Genomic DNA, 26053 nt, shown 5'->3' with positions numbered 1-26053 from the left:
TAGTGAGATGCATTATGTAATAGCAGTCCGTCTGTATATTATGTACTGCAGTTCATTCTATACCCATGAATTAAAAAACGATTGGTCTGTGACACGTAGCCTGTTTCCTTGCAATGTAGGAGTCCTGATTTAATTTTTATGATATTGAAGGACTACATAATTGAAAAATGAAAAAAAAATTAGTGCAAAAAGGGAGTAGGGAGTTTGTAACAGAGGACATTTTCTTCAATCAGTCCACCTAATGAGATTAACAGTTCACCGTGTCTCAGAACCTTGGCCTCTTACTGTAGTCCTGAATAGGCTCTGCAGCAGATTGATATGCTGGAGGCTGTTGCTGCTGGTACCCATCTGTCATTATCGGCTGCTGATAAGAAACTTGCTGAGGCAGCTGAGAATAACCAGATGCCTGCTGATAGGGGTTTGCTGCCTGTTGATAGCCGGAAGGATAGCCACCATACTGTGTTTGCTGCAGCACAAACAAGAAGTGAGGCCTCCTGAACATCCCAATATACTCTTCTATCAGAAATTATCTTCCTCAAATCATGGTTTTTCCATCTTTGCAACTAATAACTAAACCATTGGATTCACTAAAAATAAAGCAGATTCCAAAGTCAATTGCATAACATTCACCAACTTCACCTCACCAACTTAAGATTAATATGAAACCAAGCTGACTAGATGAAAGACTCAAACCTATACCTGATTGTGCACTGGGCACGTGCGTTCAATCACTATACATGCTAGATATGAGAACTTGGACACAGCATCATGGACAAAAAAGACTAACAAGAGGAGCTCCTTACCGGTCCAACATTCTGCACGGGTGCATCAATCTGGTCATAAGTCCGCTTTTGACCTACATCTCCAGCAGCACTGGCAATTGGTTGCTGCAAAATCCAGAGGTTTTGTTAAACTAACAAAGAGATGATGAGCAGAAAGACTTACTGGGAAAACATGATATGACCAATACAAAATGTATCCTGATTCTCTTTTCCTTTTGGGGGATTAATAAAAAGCATAAGAAATAATATACCAACTCTATAGAAAGGCCAGATAACAAGAGAATATTGGAGACATCCAAAAAGGAAAAAAATGATGGAAGCATGAGGAAGTATAATGTGCAAAAAAAATGAAAGGCTTGCTGCACACATACATATGGTTCCTCATCCCAGTTACACGAGAGAGAGAGAGAGAGGGAGAGAGAGAGACTTGCCTCGTAGTAATTTGGTGTCCCAGTCTGTGGTAGTTGCTGTTGAGGAGGTGCATAGCTTGCCTGAACAAAAAAATTGTTTAAATATTACAATTAGAAATCGAAATTTGAAATAATTTCCAAAATGTCATGCAACATTCTGCTGCTCATATGTGGGCTGCATATTTGCTCTTCAGCCTGCTTCTACAGCAGTCACAGCACCCTGTTATAGACCAGGAAGAACAAGATTGACTGGCTGCTTGGAGCCAAAATAGGGAATGCTAATACCCAAAGGTGGCATCCCTTGCTGCTAGGTAGAAGCTGGGTGTACTCTCCAGTGGGCAGGGGGGACCTCAAGGGTTTTACCAGCTGGAGGCCAGCCAATCGGTTGGTGATGGAGGGTTTTTTCCCTTGGATTATCCAAAAAAAAAGTGAAGGGCTCTTTTAGCATTAACAACATTCCCTATTTTGCAGTGGCTCCCACACACACACACACACACACACACAGGTTCTGACCTGCTGCTGGTATTGTGAGCCGAAAACCTGCTGCTGAGCATTATTCTGTTGTGCAGCCGGAAAATTTAAGATGGCATTAGATACAGGAGCCCCACGAGTTGTTTGAGGAACATGGTCATAACTTTGTTGCTGATTTGCATACTGATCTTGGTACATGGATTGAATGTAAGGGCCATCAGTCGTGGGTTGGCCTTGGACTTGCTGATATGACTGAATATTGTTTGCACCAGGTTGACCATAACTGGAAACAGGTGCCTGCCCGTATGATTGCCCATACTGCTGAGAGTACTGTAGATTCGAACCATAGGACTGAACAAGGAACCAAAAGATTCAATCAGTGATTGCACTCATCAAGTGAAAAGACAATATATAAATAAATCATGAAAAATGAGAACAATTTTCTGAAAATATGACTAGCCTGAAAGAAAAGAACCGAAGCTTAAAATGCACCAAGAATTCTGATAATAGACAAGGTTGAGGTTCCTCCTATAATACCTAGTATTCCAAAAGCAAAGGAATCTTTATTTCAATCAATAATCCTATGCTATAATGGCCAATAAGCTTTAGTAAGGTCTTTTTTTAGCCTCATTGGTCTCTTTTGAGGACTACACTTATGTAGAGAGGCTGTATCGCAACTACTTTTGCACTCATTAAAGCATATATCTTGACAATGTTAGATACTGGATTTTCAAAAATATTATTCACATACTACCATGCCTATTTCACTTTCACTTCCAGTAAAAGGAATTATACCAGCACCATGCCCACTACAACTACAATCTTATGTGGCACAACCATCATCTAAAAACTACACATTCCATCCTATGTCACATGGGTACAGGTGCAAACTCGGAGGTATGACATGGTAAATTCAGAAAATGTGGGTACTCATATAAACACAAAAAAATGCTCAACTGTACTGTTAAGATTAGTAGACCATCTGAAGCTTCTTTTATTCTTAAAGTTGTTTTTTAGTATTTTATATATAATGAGGGACCCATATGTAATTTTCTTTTTAGGCTAACCTCTATTTAAACTAGAGGAGATTAGCCCTAATGAATTAACAACTCTCTCTCTCTCTCTCTCTCTCTCTCTCTCTCTCTCTCTCTCTCTCTCTCTCTCTCTCTCTCTCTGTTCTTGTGTGCTCCATTAAAGTTTCAACATGGTATCAGAGCAGCGTGCGATCTTGGGTGCCTGAGTTCCAGCATCATCTTCCCTCGAGCAACATCTCATCGGATAGTCGGAGAAGATCGACATCCTTCTTTGCTAATCAGCGTTCTGTTCTTCTTTGTGAAGATCAGACCTGGTGACAGATCTGCAGTCAGACCTAGTCACGACTATGAAGATCTGACTAGATGACTCAGATCTGAAGCCAGATCTGGAATCTGTATAAAGACCCAACATGGAAATCGTGTGAAGGTGGATCGCGTGAAGACAGATCGTGTGTAGAAGATCGGGCGTGAAGGTGAAAATCGTGTGAAGGTGGAGAGAAAGACCCAATGATCGTGGTACCAGATCAAGTGGAGATCTGGACTGTTGAAGGTATTTTCTTTTGTCAGAGGCTGATCTGGAATCAGATTTGATGTCAGGTCTGGTTGTCGCAAAAGGAAGAAAGGTATTAAATTATCGTAAATCTGTATATTTTTTGTTGGATCAGACTAGTTTTTTAGGATCCGCAGATCTGGAAGGAAGTTGCGCAAAAATAACAAAGTGTTAGGGTGAAGGCCTATAACAGTCGTTGATCTGCGTAGTGTGGAGCAGATCTTTAGTTCGTGAAGTTTTTTTTTGTGGAGTGGAGAGTTTTTTTTTGGGTAATCGATTTTTTAAGTTGTGACAGAGTTGAATCTGTCCTCAAAGCGTGTCTATGGTGGTAGAGTGGAGGTTGAATAATTCTACAGTTTCGGGCATGAACCAGACACATCTTTATCGTGTTGGATGTGTGGTCTTGATGTGCAACCTATAGCCATCCTTTGTTGAGGTGGAAGGTTTTGGTCAAGTTTCTTTAAAATTATATTTGAAGTTTGGATCTGAACAGTCGGCGGTCGTGTATCTCAGATTTCATTGGTGAAATCAAAACTTGATATAGTCGGTTTCATAGTTGGTTGTTGGTGTGCGTGTGTGGTTGTACCTGCATTTTTTAATCAAGCCCATTATTTTATCTTATGGCTCAAGTGGTTAAATCAGATGCAGAATACTCCAATGATTATGTAACTCTTAGCAGGGCTAAATATGACAAGCTCCTTGCTTTACGCTGATCCACTTCAAAGTCTTTTGTTGTGGAGGTTGCGTGCTCGGTAGGTGATGGCCTATCCGACCAAGGTGGTAGGTGGATCATTGATTCAGGAGCATCCAGACACTTGTGCAGAAATTTGTGTAACTTTTTAAGTTTAAAACTTGTCTGATAAAAAAGGAGTAGCTCTTGCTGATGGCAGCTCTTCCCCAATTGTAGGACAGGGAAACATGTTTATTTCTCCTACTCTTCAATTGTCGAATGTTCTTCATGCTCCCTCTTTTCCACAGAATTTATTATCTGTCAGTCAAATGACAAAAGAGCTAAATTGTAGGGTGATTTTTTATCCTATGGGTTGTACTTTTCAGGACTTGCTGGCGGGAAAGAGGATTGGTGGCGGCTATGAGGAAGGTGGTCTGTATTATCTACATCAACCTGTGGGTTCGGTTTACTCTACTGTTACATCATCGTTTGGGTCACCTTCCAATACCAAAACTTCGTCGTGTCATTCCTCATATACCTCCTTCAGTCTCTTTTCAGTGTGAAACCTGTCAATTGGGAAAACATTGCCGAAGCTCCTTTCCCTCTAGTCAGAGTCCGTCGACTCAAAGACTATTTGATCTCCTTCATGTCGATGTATGGGGTCCGAGTAGGATTCCTAGTAGGACTCAGTGTCATTATTTGGTTATTGTTGATGATTTCTCAAGGTTATCGTGGGTGTTCCTGTTAAAAGATCGATCTCAAGGCCCTATCATTTTTAAATCTTTAATTGTTGAAATAAAGACTCAATTTGACTTGTGTGTTAAGATTGTTCGCACTAATAATGCTCTTGAATTCAAATCCAAAGACATCAATTCTATTCTGCTAATGGGATTCAACCTCAATTTACATGTCCTCATACATCCCAGCAAAATGGTGTGGCGGAGAGGAAGCATAGACAAATCCTCAATGTCGCTTGGTGCCTAATGATTCAATCCAATATGCCTACGTCATATTGGGGCGATGCGGTTTTGACTGTCGGCTTTCTCATAAATCGCATGCCTTCAAGTTCTGTAGAAGACCATATCCTAATTCAAATTCTCCATCCAGAGGTTCTTATTTTTCCTATCCCCACTTAAGTTTTTGGATTTGTGTTTTGTACATTAGCTGGGTCCTAATTGAGATAAACTTGATTCGCAGTACATTAAATGTGTTTTCCTTGGGTACCCTAAGAATCAAAAAGGATATTGTTGCTATGACCCTACTTCCCATAAAGAGTATGTCAGTGCGGATGTTACTTTCTTTGAGTCTATTCCATATTTTTCGAGTACTACTCCAAGGCTACAGGAGAGCCATGGAGATATACTTCCTCTACCAATTCCTCCTTTTCTGTTAGGGTAGTTTCCTCCACTGTCCTTGGCTCCATCCTCTGATGTGTCTCGCTACCGAAACCCTCCCATAGTATACACTCACAAGATACCACCTACCTCCATGCCCCCAAACTCTCCTTCTCCTGAGGTAAGTATCTCTGAGCATACTGATGTTTCTGCTCTTGATGATGACTTTCCTATTGCTCTGCGCAAGGGAAAGAGACAGTGCACTCTTCATCCAATTTCTTAGTTTGTTTCAGAAGTTAATCTTGGAATATCTATGAATAATTTTATTTTGGCTCTGTCTACCTCCTTTGTTCCACTTCATCACAGTCAGGCTCTACTCAACCCGAAATGAATGCAGGCTATGCGGGATGAGATGGATGCCCTATGCTCTCGAGACACTTGGGACTTGGTTGATCCTCCTACTGATGCAGATATTGTTGGTTGCAAATGGGTATATACCATTAAGTATAACTCAGATGGGTCACTTGAACGATACAAAGCCCGGTTGGTTGCAAAAGGCTATAATCAGACTTATGGTGTTGATTTTTTTGAAACATTTTCCCCAGTTGCTCGCCTTGGCACTATTCGTCTCATGCTTTCTGTTGCTGTGCACTATGGTTGGCCCTTGTCTCAGTTGGATGTCAAGAATGCCTTTTTGTACGGGGATTTGCATGAAACAATCTACAAGCAACAACCCCCAGGTTTTGAGGTTCTGGGGGAGTGTCAGAAGGTGTGCAAGTTGAAGAAGGCTATTTATGGCCTGAAGCAGAGCCCTCGAGCATGGTTTCACAAATTATTTGAGGTTATGTCGTGTTTTGGATTTGTCAGGTCAACTTCAGACAACTCCTTGTTTATTAAGAAAACTAGTGTTGGAATTTTTGTTATGGTGGTATATGTCGATGACATCATATTGACAGGAAACAATGCCCAAGATATTTCTGCAACAAAAGATCATCTTCTGAAACATTTTGTTACTAAAGATCTTGGTTCCCTCCGATATTTTCTGAGGATCGAGGTGGCAAGAAACAAAAAGGGCTTAGTTTTGTCGCAAAGAAAGTATGTCTGGAATGCTAGGAGCGAAGCCAGCTAGTATTTCGATGGATCCCAAAACTCATATGTTCGAGGAGAAGTCTGAATATGTGGATAGTATCAGTTTCAGATCCTTGGTGGGTAAGTTGTTATATGTGACTGTTACTAGACTTGACATTTCATTAGCCGTGATTAAAATCAGTCAATTCATGGATAAACCTACCAAAGTTCACTGGGATGCAGCTATGATGGTTCTCAAGTACTTAAAGTCATCTCCTGATAAAGGACTTGTTTAAACAAAAATCCTCCTTAGACGTTGCTTACACTGACGCAGATTATGCAGGGTCTATTGAAGATAGAAAGTCAACAACGGGATTTTGTGTTTTTGTGGGAGGAAATCTTGTTACATGGAGGAGTAAGAAACAAACGGTTGTAGCCAGGTCGAGTGTTGAATCGAAATATCGAGCTATGGCTTAGACAACAACTGAAATTATGTGGGTAAAATCAGTTTTGACTGACCTTCAGGTGAAATTATCCCTACCTATGTCGATGGTGTGTGACAATAGGGCTGCTACATATATTGCCAACAACCCAGTTTTTCATGAAAGGACCAAACATATTGAAGTTGACTGTCACTACGTATGTGACCTGGTTCAGGCTGGTTATATTTGCAGAGATCATGTATCCTCCGAAGATCAAGTAGTTGATGTCTTCACCAAGGCTCTAGCAAGGCCTAGTTTCTCTCATTGCTGTGACAAGCGGAGCATGATTGATATCTATGCTCCAGCTTGAGGGGGGGGTGTTAAGATTAGTCAACCATCTGAAGTTTCTTTTATTCTTAAAGTTGTTTTTTAGTATTTTATATATAATTAGGGAGCCATATGTAATTTTCTTTTTAGGCTAACCTCTATTTAAACTAGAGGAGATTAGCCCTAATGAATTAACAACTCTCTCTCTCTGCCTCGGTTCCTGTGTGCTCCATTAAAGTTTCAACATGTACTATATTTTACAAAGTGCTTTACACATGAAGCTGTAGACTGTGAATCCGAACTAAAGATCTAAAATATGTTAACGAAATATAACTAACAGTTCATAATAAAAAAATATATAGTTAACATTCAACTTATTTGATTTGGAGTGTTAATTACACATTCATTGGATCATTGAATGAACAAAATGGGTTGAATCAAGTCCGAAACTCAGTTAAGCCATACCCGAAGTACCCAAGTACCAGTGTGGGTACAATACAGGTACAAAGAGCTGGTAGAAGTACGCATGTTACATAGATTCCACCATTACCACTTCAACTATGAGCAAAATAAAAAACAAATATTTAAGTAAATATCCCACTAACAAACTTCAATCCACTAATTTCAGAACAGGTTCTCATCAAAACCATGTGCTGAATCCCTGCAACTCAAAGATCACAATCCCATCAAATCTCCCAACAAATAAGAAAAGTAAACAATATTCAAGATTGGGATCCTCAAGTTTCAAAGGTAAGGATCTTCATGCACGCGTATTTGTGTAGAGAGAGGGGGAAGAACCTGCAGGACTAGCATGTGCAAGCAAAAATCTGAACATGCATACACAACTACAAGCAAGGAAGGCACAATACACACGTGGCACTCATGGCTGTCACATAATTTAAGCTGTGGTATACATTCTTCTAGATAACCACACTTCAGCATGTGTTCATGTGTTTCTAAAATTTATTGAACTGTTTATACTTTATAGATAAGCCATAGACTACCCCTATTAATCTTCACTCAGCAGATTGATATGCTGGAGGCTGGTGTATTCTTGGTATGTTCCCATGCCACATGAATATCCCATATCAACATGATACAACACTTGGACGCTCCAGACACTTCATAGACAGTCAAACTAGTGTCGGACAGTCAATATTGTGTCATTAACTTTATCTATTTCATCTCATGATCTTCATTACCTATTCCGTATTCAATTGTATTCTTTTTCTTTTAAAATTGTCATCTATTACTTTACATTTCAATTTCAACATAGTTTTATTATTTGATATATTTAATTATTGAATTAAAATTGTTGTTCAAGAGTTTGCACTTGAGATAATATTTACGTTTTATTGTTTTAACACACACACACACACACACACACACTTGTGTATGTGTACAGCCGGTGTCCTATGTCACATAGGTGCGGTTGCGGGGTGGGGGTGTATATATATATATATAGTTTTAAGTTATACTACGTGTATGTGTGTGCATTTAGGTAATTATATTTATATATATAATATAGATAAAACTGGACTTGGTTAGGGTTAACTGAATCCACTTTTGGACAAAAATAGACCTCAGTGTGGTTGACTTCACCTGCCACAAAGGAAGCCGTATCCAAGTGTCCTACCCGCATGGGTGCAGGTGCGACGCGGGTGCGGTTCCCTCTTAGAAGAGTCTGTATTACATAGCCAGTGTCCCTGTGTCCTAAGTTTTCAAAATTGCAGTGTTGTATCAAGCATATCAGCATCATCTCGCATTCCCACACTCATTATGCATATGCATCTATGTCTTCCTTAAACATATAAGAACCTCCATATGATATGTCTTTGCATGTGCCCGTGTGCATATATAGTTTTGTACATGTGTGTGTCTATTAGAAGCAAATGCAACATATATGCTCATGTGGAACATGCTAAAATGAGAACCACTTGCACGACATTTTTAAACAGCAAAGCAAAAGCAAAGTGCAGTGGAGAACTGCAAACCTGCTCCTGAGGTGTAGACTGCGGTTGGTAATATCCTGCACCTTGAGAGTACTGTACATAAAATAAGCAAAATTTAGAATGGAACGAGAGCCAGAATTGATGAGAACCAAGAACCTGTGTGTTAGACCTGCTGAGGTGGCTGATGTTGATAAGACTGGTCATAGCTATCCACACTTTGTGAATGGTACTGCAATTGCTGCTGCGGTGACTACAACAACCACAATTGTTAGGTGTGCAGAAATGGAAACAACCTACAGGTTCCACATGTAGGCCACATTATATATATATATATATATATATATATATATATATATATATAGTCACTAGAATATGAGAACAACCACCTGAACTGGGCATTTCTAACATCTTTTTTGCAAATCCAACCATGTAGATGTGTGCGGCATGGTGAATTTGCTAGGGACAGTGTTATTAAAAGCGCGCCTCGCCTCAAGGCGAGGGGCTTTGTGCCTTGAGGTGCAGGCATAAGGCGCACGCCTCATACGCCTTGAGCCGTACGCGCCTCACTGCAAGGTGCATATTTTTTCACCAGTTCTTTATTACAACCAGCAGAGGACATTTGTTGAACTTATGCCATGATATATTGTCATTCATCAGATGGACAATGTCTGCCTTATCATTTAAGTTTAAATGCATGTGGTCAAGAACTCTATTTGACAGTAGTTTCCTATATATATATATATATATATATATATATGCACAATTATCTTATATTTTATAAAATGCTCTAGATATGAAGTTAGATTATCAATTACAAACTAAAATTCTGAAGCATGTCAAAAGTATATAGTTAACTAACAAATATCAACAAGTATATAGTTACACTGCTATTGCCAAGCATAGACCATACAACGATCAGATCATAAGATGGATAAATTGGGTCGACCTACATAAAAAACCTATTACTGGCATGGGTATATCATAGCTAAGGGGCCTAGTAGAAGTGCCCATGCAATATAAAGCCTGAAAGTTCTAGCTGAAAATTAGGCATCTTAACCAAGGAATCTTGGGTTCAAATTCCCTGAAAGAGAAAACAAACAACTATGTCACAGGGATTCAGCCAGACAGGTGTGGCACCCGGTGCGGTCAACCCGACCCTGGGTGCGGTCAACGCACCCAAGGTCATTTTGGTCCATTTTTTTAAATTGCCCTATGAAATGGGTTGCGGAATTTAAAAAAAAAAACTTAGGGGGGGCGCTGCCCCCTATAACCACCCGCTGACCGCGCAGCAGGACCCACGCCGGGGGGAACCCCTGGACCCCCCTTCTGTAAGGTTAAAAACTATGAATCAGGCTCCACAACTCATCAATTTCTTAATACATTTTAACTTTTATTTGTTAATCTCATATATTTTCCAGTTATGTAATCAGTTTTTTAGTTACTTTTATATGTTAATCTCATATATTTTAACTTTTGTAGGTTAATCTCATATATTTTCCAGTTATTTCAGTTATGTAATCAGTTTATTAGTATATAAAGAAGTAAATGTATAATATTTCTGACACTTTTACTGTCACTAATATGACACATGCAGCTTCTACCAGGGGAGAGTAACTTGGACTCCAAATTTGAATCACACAATGCTTTTGTTTATTCAAGTGATGCCTTTACAATCAATTCATCTATGGAGATCCTTTCCTACTTTTCCCAAGATATACTCCCTTCTTTGTATACTTGTTTGAAATCTTCCAAGTTTCATACTTATCAACATGTAGGCTAAGTGGGCAGAGCCAATCTGCCCTGTGCCTCTTATTGGAATTGATTTTGAAATTCAAATCATTATTACTGATGCAATCAAAATGGGCCGTTAGATGAACATGCTGCTTATGCCACCTCAAGCTCCTCACCGTCAAGTTTGAACATTGATAAAGTTGTCAATGGCATTGGCAGGCCCAGTCAGGTTTAAGCCCAGATCAAACCCTTAGAAGGTCTACTTATAGACGGCGTGCAACAGATCAGGTATCCATACCATCAGGGTACACCCAAACCAGCTCAAATAACAAGCACCCAGGATCGGGTTCATATTCCGGTTATGTCATGCTGAGAAATTAGGACCCCAAACTTGACCCACATAATTTAGAAGGCATTTAGAACATATTTTGTTTACATAAAAATACATAAGAAAAATACATGGGACATCCTGGCTGGCTTGAATGTCAGATATCCAACAGAATTCATTGTCCAAACCTGACTCATATGTTACTTTGATCGGGTATGGGTCGACCCAAATAATATTTGGGTTGGCATCTTTTATGCTCATACTTGGATATCTGGTTTCGGAGTCCAATTGGGTCATGTAGCCACGACAAACCTACAGGCTGCAGACACTCCTACTGGCAAGAATCATGGGGATAAAATGCACCTAATTCTACATGAAGCATGTATCCTATGTGGGTTGTTCAATCAAATTTCGTCCGATGGCTCATATTTAATTTTAAAATTCAAACCTCTATAAGTGGTCTACTCACAATCCTGTTTATGATCATTTCGGTTCCCCTATATCGCAACCCATTTTCTTTTCCTCAAAAAAAAAAAACATCACCTTTGGATACCATATATGGTTAAATTTAAATTAAATTACTGGTGATGCCATAGATGCTGTGCCTAGAATAGGTTGCACATTCTCCCTTCTTGTGTGTGCAAGCTCAGGTGTTTGGCCTCGGCTCCTTTAAATGCACACCATGTCCGGCCTCATTTATTCTGGCTGAGGTGACCCGAATACAGTAAAATTATCACTTGGGGTTAATTAATATCTTATGTCGCCCTCAGTCTTGAGAAATTTCAAATGTTTAGTTTTCCCATGCTGCAAATATCCCTATTACAGTAAAATTAAAAACCAAATTAAAATTAAAAAAAGGGTAAAATATTCACGTGCTAGTTTACTTTCAGGGTCATGAGGTAGTTTTTTTCCCTTTTCTTTTTTTTTTCTTTGGGATAGACAGACATAAGGTAATCTAGTGGGCATTCGGAATGATGATTGAAGACCATGAGGGGGTGTTTAGCATTCCTCAAATCTGATGGGTGGTTTAAGAAATTACTTCAAAAGGGTGTGGTCCAATGCACCCACTTCTAAAAAAGAGGAAAACCGATTTCATAATGCACTTACCCAACTTATGTTATTTTGCCCATAAGTGAATGCAGCTATTCACCTCCTCAAACAGCAAGCACATAATTAACAATATGTTTATTTTAGAGATATAATTAACCTATTATGTTGTCTTCTCTTACTATGGAGAAGCTAGTAAAGAGAAAGAAATATGACAACCAACTTAAACAATTTTGTTCTTTTTGTCTTGTGGATTAAATCCAATTACATAAATGTTTTTTCAAACATTCAGCTCAAGTGAATCAGGTTTTTAGCAGGTGAAGTACCTTTCTTCTTTTGCAATTCGCAGCACATTGGGTCCATGGTTTGGAAGTAAAGATTCTCCATTGCATGCTGTGGGCTTTGAACAAGGAAGAGGTGAAAAGAAAAACAATTGGCTACAGCAGCTCGATCCATTTTAGCAAACAGCCAAAGCGGACAGAGTTGGACCTAACTAAATTGCCTGCCCTGTTCCAGCCTTTCCGACAATCAGATTCTGCATCTCATGCACACAATATAATACTGAACTGCAAGAAACCAAAGTATTTTGCCCGTAAAGCTCTCAGTCTACCATTTGATTATGTATAACGGTAGTTTGCCCATGAAGCTCCAGACTGTAAATTATTCAGACTGTAGATGATGGGCATATTTGCATTGTCCTATGATTATTGGATATTTTTAAGACCCTGTTTGATTGTAAATCACAATCGCAACATTTCTCAAGGTTAACGAGAACATGAGAAAAGTACAGGTTGTGATTGTGATGGTTAAAGATATATCAGATGAAGTCTCCTAATGAGAAGCCCACTCCTAATGTAAATAAGATGACCAACTGAGATAGAACACCTAAACAAGTAGAGGTTCAGGACCCTAACCCAAAACCTCATGTAGCTCTCTATATAAAGAAAAATAATTATTTTTTGTTGTCAAAAGTTATAGTTAGAAAGAAGAGATAAATTACTTCGTGACCTTTAACCCAGTTGTCAAACCCTTCACTCGGTCCTCACCATTGCTATATTCCTAGGATGGTCTGGTCTAGTCAACAATTTAATGTTCATAATGTGTTTCTTCATGGGGTTCTAAATACAACCACGGGGTTTGTAGATTCTCGATTTTCTACCCGTGTGTGCAAATTACACAAGGCTCAGACTCCTTATCTATGTGACAATATTGGTGCTTTGTATCTCTCCGCTAATCTTGTCTTCTTTAATCTCATATATTTTCGAGTTATGTAATCAGTTTTTTAGTTACTTTTATATGTTAATCTCATATTTTTGAGTACTTATTTGAGATTTTCTATTTTTTATTGATTGTTATTTAATCAATAAAGCATTTCTTTCTTTATTTGTATTTTTAGATTTTTTTTATAATATTTTTTAAGTTTTCAAAAAAAATTGAGGCTTACGCATTATGCCTCGAGGCTTACGCCTGGCCTCGGTTTTTCGTGGAGCGCCTCGCTACGCCTCAACGCTTTTCACAACACTGCCTAGGAATCAACCTATGTCACACGGACTCGGCTCCAAGGTCGCCGCACCCGCGTCGACACGCACCGACACGGGTGCGGCTCGGACTCGGTCAACCCAACCCTGGGTGTGGTCAACGCACCCAGGGTCATTTTGGTCCATTTTTTGGAATTTTTTTTTTTTGAATTTTTTTTTTAAATTTTCTGGGCTACAGCTGTAAGGAAAAAAACCCATCGCAACTAAAAAACCTGTACACTTTCAAGTTTTAAGTACAGAATGGGCACAACTCAAGTTTTTGTGGTTTTTTCTTGTATGAAGAAAGTGAATTATTACAGTGTATGAAGAAAGTGCCCAAAAGTGAATTATTCCTGTATGAAGAAAGTGTACAGAATGCCTTCACAACTCATCACCTGTCCCCTAATGGGCACAACTTTGACCGAGTCTTTTATATATATATATATATATATATATATATATATATATATATATATATATATATATATATATATATATATATATATTATTTTTTTTTAATATATATATAGCCGAGTCCCCGTGTCCAAATTTTTTGAAATTGCGCCGCACCCGTGTCGCACCCGCACCCGCACCCACACCCATGTGACATAGGAATCAACTGTTAGATCAGGGTTGCCAGAAGCGCCCAAAGGACTTGGGAAGCACACTTCCCCGGAATGCGCTTCCAAAAAGTGCGGGGAAGTGCAACTTCCCATTTAAGGGAAGCGAGTTTCATGCTTTTTTGGGTTTGGAATCTGGATGATTGTACCCTTATTAAACTGTTTTTTACAAAAAAAAATATATAATAAGCCATGTTTTTTAAAGGGTAAAATGGTCATTTTTCAAAAAACTCGTGAAAAAAAAACCCAAATCGAGTAAGCGTTCAGGTTGTTTCATTTGAAACTCTCTCTCTCGTTCTCGGTATCTCGATTCTCTAGCAACCGGCAACCTCCACCGACCTCCAACGATGGGCCTCTTCAGGTATGTGTACTCTCTCTCTTGTTTGAGATTTATTCTGTTTTAGTCTCTTCCATGTGGCAATTATATCATGTCTAAAGCATGTGATGCTTTTATAGCATGTTGGCAATTCATTGTAAATGAGCAAACATATTGTTCGACTATAAGACAAATTTTCTTGAAGCTGGATGTTATTTGAGCATGAAAAATGCTTAGCATTTTAGCTCAACAATGTTTAATGAAAAAAAAAGTTGAGCAACTAATCAGCCTTTGGATGAATGTTCTAGAAGCTAATGTGCACCTTTAGATCCGATTGTGCACAAATTGGTTCAGGTTTGTGTGGTTGTGCACAACTTTGTGCTCTAAATCTTAAGTAGATGGGTTTATTTTCTCATAGGTCGCTTTCCTCTCGATTCTTAAGTCGCTTTCCTTCTCGCTTTCGAGACGATTCTCGGTTTGCTTCCAAGTCATCCCACAATTTCCGCTTCCGCTTCCCGAATCACTTCCCGCTCCCGCTCCCGCTTCCTCAACTGGTTGGATTGTGTAATTTCGATGAAAAAAAAGATTTTTGGATGCTTGAATATTTATAAAGATTATGAGCCGTTGATTTTAAAGCCTTAAAATATCTTGTTTATGTATCATAATAGGATGATTCAAGAGTTGGTCCTTATAAAACCCAGCATGTAGATCACATTCATACGGTTAGATATAAGAGAAAAGAACAAAAAATCCATGAAAATCATGGTTCACATGGTAGTTCTCATATTCTAGTGACTATATATATATAGTAGGGTGTATCTTCGAATACCCTTAATGTTGAACAGGTCATTGGACGCATGCACATGTTCCGCCCTATAAAATACCTTTAGTGACACTCAGAACACTTCTGAGCACCACTAAAGGTCTTTACTGGCGCTTTTAAAGTGCATATATATATAGGGTGTATCTTCGAATACCCTTAATGTCAAACAGGTTATTGGATGCATGTGCATGTTCCGCCTATAAAAGACATTTAGTGTCACTCAGAACACTTCTGAGCACCACTAAGGGCCTGTTTGGAATCTAGGAACTGGGATAGGAGTTGATGCATTTGGCAAAAATTTGGTCAAACTACCACTTGGTGGCTGTTTGGAAACTGGTAGCTGGGACGGGAGTTAATGCATTTGGGATGGGAAGTGGCATTGTATTTACAGTAAAGCATGGAATAGACCACCACTTCCTGAAATGCCACTTCCAATCCCAGCTACTAGTTTCCAAACAGGGCATAAAGGTCTTTGGCGGCGCTTTTAAAGCACCGCTAAAGGCGTATTTTTTGCACATATAGGATGCACCAGGTGCATTCGATGGATTGGGCATTCAAAGTTACGCTTTCTCTCTCTATATATATATATATATATATATATATAACCCAGTCTTCTTTCCTAGGATGCAGCAAGTCCAAAAACCAATATACAGGCCTCTCCATGCATGAAAGATTGCTGGGGCTGGTAAGGAACATGTACCAGATATCTAAAGTCCACATGGACCAGTACTGGGACACCTGATGGAGATCTCCTGAGAACCATTCTTTTATTACTGTCTAACCAAAACACTAGTATGATTTTCTGTCCTTGCCAGGACTAGAACATGGAGACCCAGAACAGCATGGACCCTGCCAAAGGACACAGGAATCAGCCATTCTTGCATAATTTCCTGACCAGAATATTGTATCAGGGGACATGAGATAGGAGTAAATTGAGACCCATGACTTATGTTGGATCTGGGTAATTCGATTTCAGGCCAAATGTTAATTTCAATTTAAACGAAGATGGATGGGTTGAAGATATCCTAGGTATATCATGTCATGTAGAATGGATCAAACTCTGAGAGAAAGAGAGAATATGAACCAAGAATGCATCGTATCCATAGTAAGAACGGTTTTCTTTCAACTTTATTAAAATCCAAAAATGGATGTTAATAATTTGTCCTGTGACCCGAAGGCATGCATGTGGCTATACAAAATGAACATACGTGGAGAGAAGTAAGCATTGACCAACCTGATATTGAGACTGAATAGAAGAATGTGGTGGTCGTTGTTGATATGACTGTGGAACCTGTTGATATGGCTGTCCTGGAGTGGACAGATGAGGCTGCTGTTGGTAAGACTGTTGTGCATGCAGCTGATACGACTGCTGAGGATATGGATATTGTGTTTGCACTTGCTTAGACTGACCAAAAGGAACCTGTTGTGGCATTTGTTTGTAGAACTCCTGCATGAAAATTGCACAAATTCATTCCATAAGTTTGTGGACCTACTAGGTCTGTGCAAATTGTACCGTATAGGAAACTCAAAAAAATTTCACTCTGCCTAATGACAGAAATTCAAGAAGCAAAATATTTTCAATTTATTGACTATTAAAGATAAAGCCTTGCAATGTTGATAAATAGGCTAAGCAGATCAGCTTGGTTTCAGCATCCCAAGAATTTGTCAATCACTAACAGCATGCCTATGTGGAGGTGGCCATTGAGCCAATCCAGACCAGCACGGCTCTATGGGCCCTAGAGAATCCAGCCTTTGGACAGCCCTACTTAGGGCTGCACAACGAGTTGAGCCACAAGCTCCTCCTTTTCTTGAAAAGGGCAGGCATTACATGCAACCCACATGACGAGGGCAGCCAGGCAAGCATTCATGTAATGTAAAAGAACGAAGGCCCTCCTTTTATAATTTGTGGGAGGGCCTCCGCTTCGTGTCCTCATCGATGTGGGACTATCCTGGGAAGAACCCCCCTGCCTTAATGAGCCTACTTGAGCTTGAAAAGGCTGATCAGGCTTGGCTCGCTTACACAAACGAACCTGGACCTGGGCTCAAGCTTGACTGATTCATATATAACAAGCCGAATCTGAGCCGAGCTTGAGCACTCAAGCCCAAGCTCAAGTGTGAGCCTAAGTTTTCAAGGTTTGAGCTAAGCTCAAACAATTCTGGCTCAGGTTTGGCTCAGCTCTTGTGCAGCCCTAGCCCTGCTAAGATATTGGACTTAAGCCAGGCTTGTCATGCCAACTCTGACAGCATCAAACCTAGACCACCCTAGCTGATTACCCGATACCCATAGAGCAGTCCAGAAGGCGGCAGAATGCCAGGATACTTGCTCACTCCTATAGATGCGCATTTTGAGACAAATGTACTTTGATAAGTACCACTCCTGCTGCATTACCTCTGCTCTAGTTTTTCCATCAGCACTCAAGCCTCTAACTGGAGGTATAGTGTTCTGCAGTGAATCAGTAAGTATCAACTATCACTTTAAATGTAAATAAGAATTGCATCCAAGTTACAAGTCAAGGCTTTAAGTGGAGATGTATCACCAACCTGTGCAATAGCACCTGAAGATATAGAGTGAAGACCTACACAAAGTCAAGTTTAGAGGGGACAATAGAACAACAAATGTAAAATATGGAAACATAAATTTAGTTATTATAAAACCAAACTTTAAAATGAAAATTACCATGGCCTGGGAAACGAGGAATAGGAGCCATATCCCCATCAGGCAGCACACTATCACCAACAACAGGAGACCTCCCCATTATTCCTACCCCAGGAGTGCCCGAACCAAGCATGCCAGGCCCTCTAGCTAACACACTCTGGCCATGAACTCTAGGGCCCAAAGGAACACCTCTAGTCAATGGCTGCAAAAGAGAATATTCATTATTTTAGTGACAAGCAAAAATTGGATAACAATTTAAGGTACTAGGTAAACATGCAGAATAATATTATTAAAGTGATAGAAAAGAAAAGAAAATACCGCTCCAAATCCTGGACCAGGAATACCTGGTCGTCCTGCAACACCAATCATACCACCATATGGCAAGAGTGTAGTTCCTCTACCAGGTGCATGTATGCCTATTAAAAGCATGACAACACAACATGAACAGTTTTTTGTCAATCAAGATAGTAACTTAAACTAATATTAAGACAACACAATTAACAATACTTAAACAAAACAGCACCTGGTACTGCCCGTCTGCCAGATGCAACAAATGGTGCTACAGGAGCTTGACTAACAAGACGCTGCTTATATGACTGCAACAAGAGTGATCATGTCAGCACAAGCTTGCAACTCCTGAGATGAACTGCAGTCAATATTTGAAATAAGGGGTGGGATCTAACAATTTGCTGTTGTTTATCAACATAACTATTGGTAACTCTAGTAACAAAAATCATACTCGGCAGGAAGCAGTGTGCGAAGGAGCCCACTTTAATCAAACAAACACAAAAAACTGAGTTTGAACCTGAGCAGGCTTTGAAGGATTTGCAAAGCTAACACGCAAATTAAGACCACCAAATCCATGCCCATCCAGTGCTTCTCTAGCTATAGTTCAATATTCAAGGAGAAGAATAGAACAATTTAATCTTTTAATGACAAATGTAACTACAGCCTTAAATCAATCAACTTGCACAAAAACCATAAGACTTACCTTTGTCAGCACAAGCAGAATGAACAAAGTCAATGAAGCCAAAGCCACGGATATTTCCATTGATACCAACAGCCAAGCAACAATCCTTAACTTCTCCATACTGTCCAAAAAGCATCCGCAAAGAGGTCTCGACCTGTCATGTACCCAGCAAAAGCATGCTTAGTTTTAAGTAACAGGAAGAGATGGTGGTTAGCTGATGAAAATGATGAGAGCCTACATTTGGCATGTGCTTTGTTATACGATCCACAAATAAGACTGCAGAAAACATGTCCTTCACATTTTTACAATCTGACCACTCAACACGCAAAACTCGCCCATCCATATTCATCGTGTTCATTGATGACTTTGCAGCAAAAGCCTGAGATTATAGTTTGAGGAACCAACACGAATGTCATAGGCAAATAATCAACAAGAAAAATTTACAATACCAGGAAGTTGCAAATATCAACTGACCTGAGACTTCAGGTTGTATTCCACAAAACCATAACCCTTACTCCGGCCTGCAGAATTTCGCAAAACCTGAGCAAGTAAATTGATATTCAAATCAGTATTTCCTAGCTGAGTTTTGATGAGGGAAAAAAATACAATGAAATAACATGCACGTACTCAACACCTTAAAAGCACATGGCGAGAATAACTTACAAAAGCAAGCTCAATTTTTCCATGTGGCTCAAACATACTCCTCAGAGATGCATCGTCTATATCAGGGGTAAGGTTGCCAACAAACAATAATGCACCAGTGTGATAAGCTTCAGCATGCAATGTCCTTGCACCAAGCTCCATGTTTGTTTTTTCTAGAATTCTTGTGACCAACTGGTCATCCTCTGGCATGCCATCAAAACGAACAATTGCAGCATCCTTTTTATCATTTTCAAATGTAATGCTTGAGATAGTACCATGCTCATTGAATAAAGATGAAAGCTCCTGGAGATAAAAGATAAAAAAACATGACCATCAAAAACTTCACAAGCATAAACATAGTGAAACTGTCAAATTAGCTGCAGAGTAAATAGTATTTCTAACATTTGAAAAATAACATAGAATAAAAAACATAATAACCAGACCTACATATTAAAGTTTTAGCTTGAAACCCAGATACAATCCATAGATAAGTAGAGTGTGGGAAGGAAGAGAGCTCCCAAAAAATGTAAAAATAACAAAAGGCCCATAACCCATTTCTGAAGAAATTTATCCAATAGCTGTGACTCTATTTTGATAGACATGAAAGTCAAGGGCTGAACTGCAGCCAACTTATTCTAAGCTTAAACTCCCAACCAATTAATAATTCCAGTAACACATCGAAGCTAAAAGGGGAATATAGCGAACAAACCCAACAAGAGAGAATTAAAAGCAAAACATCACTGAAAGTATAACTGCTGAACTAGCAAAACCCCAAGCAGTGACAAAAAGCGAAAGAGCTACAAACACAAAATGAGGTCATAAATATATGAACCTTAAATACATATCAGGAAACAAATTTTTGGAGATTACGAGAACCCACACTAGCAAGCAAATGCAAGCACTCACATGCAGAAGTAAACCCCTATGTGCATACAGCTGATGATTACATTGGAAATGCAGAACGAGAGAACACCAACAGAAGCACACTGCCTAGAGTACATAAAAACCTTCCAGACGTGCGTAGGAATTTTGTCAGACATAACCGTCAAAATATTTTAAGTAAAAACAACTTAAGGTACTAATATAAAAAATGGGCATGGACTTTTTACATCCTAAAACCAGGCGAACAGAAGGTCCAACTCCACCCTGGCAACAATTGTGGTATATGAAAGAAGATGTTCATCCAAAACCATACAGCATTCATTCCCAGTATAACATTATGATTAACCAAGACCCCAGACCATTAATCCTTGCAAAAGAAAATGTGAAGAAATATAAGTAAGATGATTAAAGCATCTTTCTTTGCAGAGCCAAGTCAAGGCAGAAAAAACTTGAAGTTTAAGGGCAAAACCAAGTTAAGATAGAAAAAGCACAAGGTAATGGTTTGCTCCAATTGGTTGATAAACAAACTAAAGAGTGCTATAATGCCATGTTGTAATCCTTTAACATGAAATGCTTCATCCATGTCAAAAGGGATAAAGAACAGTATATCACACAGTCCACAAGTAAAAAGAATAAAATATACACCTTTTTTCTCTTAAGATTCTCAAAAATTGATAAGCAAACTATTAGGAGAGTTGAAAATGCAGGATAAAGCTCAATAATGACATTTAACCAAAGATGCCCTTACATGATGATTTATGTTTGTCAGATTAGAAGGCATAGAAAAAAAAAAGGACGGCAACCAACATACCAGAAATCATGCCAAGTTCTAGAAAAAAAAGTGCTACAATGAACATTATGTTGAACAAAAAAGTGCAAGGGGAAGTTGGACCCCTAGCTGCCAAATAAATGTTTGTATGTAGAAAGAGAGGGGCATCCAACTGATCTTCATTAAAAGTTGAATCCAGGAACGCACACACTCAGATAGACCTGAGATGAGTTGCATTCAAGCATAGAGCTGTCCCATTGGGATGGGGTGGGTCCATGATGCCCGAGCATACTTGAGCAGATCCAGCTGAACCTAGGTTGATTGAAGTATTTAGAGGGGCCTGGACCAGGTTGGCCAGGTCCAAGCAAGTTAAATTTAGGTGACTAGATCCAGGCAAGTCGGACCACAAAGAATTGAATTTGGAAAGAGGTTCAGACAAGATCTAGCTTAAACGTGTTGGTTTGATCATTGACAGCATCAGCTGAAAGACATAGAGTTAAGTAGGTTAAATTTTGTTAATCATTATTCTTCCTGACAAGCTCACAACTTATAACACATATTACAGCAGTATTGGTTTCATTAGTGGAGGCTATACTATAATCGGATATCCGATTATCTTGGTTCCCTCCACACCCCTTCCCTAGAGAGATATCTTGGTCCTGCCATTGCATTAAACAAGAAATAAAATGTGGGGAAAAAGGCTTCAAACAACAAAGGAAGCAGTAACTTGATTAGATCTACTGATCTAGAATGTGCTAAACAAGTATCAAAATGATTGAAACAGGAATATCCTCCACCTAATATTATGAAACTGTCAGTAAGTTGAGGGATCAATTACAATATAGCAGACAAACAAAAGCACCAAAAGCTAACCACAACATGCAATACAAGCAAAAAGAGAAAATCAGCACAACAGAAAGTGCTGACAAGGTGCAAAACAATTAAAAGCATGCAGCTAAGCTATCAGCCTATGAAGTTTCTTGATTAGAAACCAAAAAAACAGGTGTTGGACAGTATGATCGCACATGACGTCAACTTTATGTCTATATTCTATATCAGTTAGCTTATGCACTCCCTTCCACCCACATCAGAACCTAGTAAATCTCTGATCAATACCTGCATGAACAACCAAGATGTAGATTCTTACAAGTTGGGTGATGTGCAATCTGATCATTGAAAGGGCACTGCATAATCATTATCACCAGCCTTCTATGATCCCCACTTCTGTCACAAAACTGGCTGCATGATCAGCAAAAAGAGTAACAAAAGTCCAAGGATACACATGTGAAAGTGCATCATGGATGTCAGTTAAAACCAGAAAATGAGATCAGATTTTTCGGAAATTTGTGTGGTTGTAGAATGTATGTCAGCACTATAAGATCCTTTTTATGATATAGCTTGGTGAAACAAAAAGAATCATGCTAAGAAATTAGACATTTAGAAGCCTCACTCCTTATATAGATAAGAGTTTGCCTTAAATGAGAAATGTCCTTTAAGAAAAAAGAGAAGTACAGGTGCTGGCTGGGAAATTTTTTATGAGATGCAAGCATAAGCAACAGATATTATCATTAAGTTTCCCCAAATGTTTCTTTTTCTGTACAACTGTATACTACCAGTAAGACTGCATAATGTATGGAACTAAATGGGTTTAGCTCTTCAACATGTCCAAACAAAAAATTGTCATGCTCTACTACAAGATGAGGACTGAAACTTAAAATCCAATCCAACATTTGTGTAGCTAAGGGGTAATATTCACTAAAAAGTAAAAAAGAAAAGGAAATTAAAATCAGAATCAAGAATATGAGATGTGCAAAAGAAGGTTGTAAAAAATCAAAGGTTTGATCAAGTTTTTGGGGTTCCTAAGATCCATCATCAATGTGGAACATGCATAAGATGCTGTCACAAGGAATTCAAACTAGAACTATTTATCCATTGATTTCTGTTTGGCATATCAATATATTGGCCTCCAAAAATTGACAGCCTTCATTTAATGAGAACAAATTGTGATTGTTGCTTCAAGGCCTAGGTACAAATGCAATGCGGGTATGGGGTAACTCTAGCAGGATATTCAAATTCATGGGAATGATACAATTTTTCATTCCGTGTTTTTGTTTAGCAAGGATCATCACATTCGCCATCTTCCTTAAGACTTGTAATTTTGGGCACAGGATCAAACTAATAAATGTAGCTATCGGAGAACCTCAACACTTGAACACAAGACTACCAAATGGATGAGTTTCAAATAAGATAGAAACTAGGTCACAACAAGATTAAGAGAAGTGACTGATGCTCCTTTTGGAGCAGAACTACATCCTGACAAAGGAGGCAATTTACTTTTCCACTTCAATCATTTTGACTAATACAATGTACAACAATGAGAACATAGAATCTGTCAATCATCAAAGCTTCATCCTCAATAAATTTTAACCACAATTATGCTTTTTCTCTTGGTTCTCTTCATACTCAAAATTTCTAATAGCATCACCAATCAAATAATAAGAATAGTTTAATGGATTCATTTGATGGTGGAATAATACTTACAATGTAAACATCCAACCTGTAGTGAACAAAAACAAATGCATATTCCCAGACTTTGTCACCTCCTCCATCCCGGTTCACAGCACATGGAACTTCCATTAACACAAACTTTAAATAAGTGATTTTATCTTGGCACATCTTACTGCAGCTGAAATTGAAATTATTTATTCATTTTTGGACCCGATAAATAGCACTCTAGAAGTTCAGCCAACACACTTAACAATGACTTTATCAATAAAATACCTATTATTCTTGATTTGCTACTTAATCAGAATAAGACACTAATCTACAGAACATATTCAAGAACTCACTATATTATGTGAACTGCTGCAAATCTGTGATTCTTTGACATTCATTAACCCAAACCTTGTTATTCCACAGGATGATCATCCAAAAAATATGTCACCAAAGATAGCACAGTAACAGCTTATACTGGAAAATATTTTATATGAAATTTCTCAACAAATTTTGTTCTTTTGCCAACATCAAACATTAATTGACAATTGATCAAAAAATATTAGAAGTAGGAGACAACCCTATCAACAAATATTAGAAGTAGGAGACAACCCTTTAAGAGCTTTTGGAACAACAGAAATAGAAATTGTAGTTCCAGCAGAAAACATGCCTGAATTGCAAAGCAATTGGAGCTCCAGATACAGGAACTAGCCATTGGTGTCCACAAGAATAATTAAAATTGATTCATGCAATAATCACAATAAACATGAGTTTCAGATGCATAAAAAGTCCATCGAAGTCATCAATCTTAGCTACCAATCCCATGACCAGGTATCTAAAGCTTTAGTGGACACAAAGCAATACCTATACTATGGTAACATATATCATAATATCTCTTCAGTCAAATTCTTATTTCTTTATTATCCAGTCACTAGAGGACCAATAGTATTTGACAATTGAGCTAAGGAAATGGAAGAAAGTACTACTAATCAAACCATTAATAATAATAATAATGCGCTAAAAGAACAACACGTTTGAGTCAAAAAGGACAATAAACAGCATATATTGCCATCGTATTTCGTTGTCATACAATCGCAGTTGCATTGTTTCAGTTTTCCTATTTTCCTTCCATCTCACACATTACAAATTTAACCACAATTATGAAATAAATAAGCAACAAAAAATACAATTCAAAGCATCTAAATTCACATAAGGAAAAACTGAACATTCACAAAAATTCAACCAAGTCAAAATATAGAAGTTTCACTATTCAATGGCCGAAAGCAAAAAATACACCAAAATGGTTGCTTCTGACGTTAATCCATGACCAATGAAGAGAAATTCTCTCCAAAGACTCTAGCCATGTGTGCACAAATGTACGCTGCCTTCACACTAAATAAAAGGATTGCAAGGTGACTAATTATTACCTCTTCTATAACAGACCCACCACTAACGGTGACTCGGATGCTGGGCTTGGGGTGCCAATGAGGCTCTATCTTCACCGTTTCTGCCTCATTGAGCACGGGCTCTACCTCCTTCGTTGGAGCTTCACCAGAAGCATCCCCATCAATTCTCTCTGTCTCGCTCGCTGCTTCACCGTCCCCCTCCAATCCTTTCGCTTCTTCACCACCACCATTCTCCTTTGCTTCCTCAACACCATCCACCGCATTCAGAACCTCTGAAACCACACCGATCGCTTTCTCTTTTGCATCCTCTTCATCTCCTCCTCTTTCATCATCCCAATGCCATGATTCTTCGTCCTTCCTCTCTAATTCTTTCCCCCCCTCCACATAATCCACTTCATTATCCACCTTCTTCCCAAACCCCAACTCCTCCTCCTCCAGAGGAACTGTTTCATCCACGACTCCCGACTTTTCCTCATACCCTAACTTCCCGCCACCATTCAAATCCCGATTCTCCGTTTCTACAGCATGTTCCTCCGAGGCCTCGCCTTGGGAAGCAGGCTGCAATCGAAGATCCTCCGCGGAGAACTCAGATTCGGCCGGCGCAATGTCAAGAACTCCGCCAGAGACTGCCAGGGGTTCCGCTCGGCAGATGGGCTCAACCTCTTCCGCATCAATTCCGGCATCCTCAGGCCGGCACGAGCGGCCGGACTCCGGCGATGCGTCCACCGAGTTGTAAACGAGCTCCGCCATGGAAACCCTAGAGTTTGAGAAAAAAGATAGAGAGAGAGGGAGGAATAAAGAGGGCCGCGGACGGTATTTATATTGACAGAAAC

The 26053-nt window shown here is 39.1% G+C and overlaps 1 protein-coding gene across 4 annotated transcripts; it reads right to left on the bottom strand.

Annotated features, from left to right (window-relative positions):
* Positions 1-11: 11 nt before the first annotated feature.
* On the bottom strand, positions 12-26053 carry LOC149838161 (uncharacterized). Of its 4 annotated transcripts, none has more exons than XM_090006428.1 (19): positions 23863-23951; positions 22438-22545; positions 19692-19973; positions 19503-19568; positions 19267-19407; positions 19050-19182; positions 18864-18943; positions 18582-18654; positions 18377-18474; positions 18080-18260; positions 17944-17978; positions 17792-17845; positions 16637-16849; positions 9190-9270; positions 9063-9113; positions 1706-2014; positions 1214-1273; positions 804-887; positions 12-466 (listed from the first exon to the last, which is right to left on the bottom strand). In XM_090006428.1, the coding sequence occupies exons 2-19, from the start codon at positions 22441-22443 to the stop codon at positions 266-268; spliced, it is 2148 nt and encodes a 715-aa protein (XP_089862554.1). In that variant the 5' UTR covers positions 22444-22545; positions 23863-23951; the 3' UTR covers positions 12-265. The 4 variants fall into 4 exon arrangements, with proteins under 4 accessions (XP_089862554.1, XP_089862552.1, XP_089862553.1 ...); XM_090006426.1 differs by having other exon boundaries at positions 22469-22560; positions 23863-23934; XM_090006427.1 differs by having other exon boundaries at positions 22469-22545; positions 23863-23903.

This window comes from Nuphar pumila, chromosome 5 (genome assembly GCF_984573655.1).
Source record: "Nuphar pumila chromosome 5, dmNupPumi1.hap1.1, whole genome shotgun sequence".
Lineage (NCBI taxonomy): Eukaryota > Viridiplantae > Streptophyta > Magnoliopsida > Nymphaeales > Nymphaeaceae > Nuphar > Nuphar pumila.
This window is presented reverse-complemented; position numbering and strand designations above follow the sequence as displayed.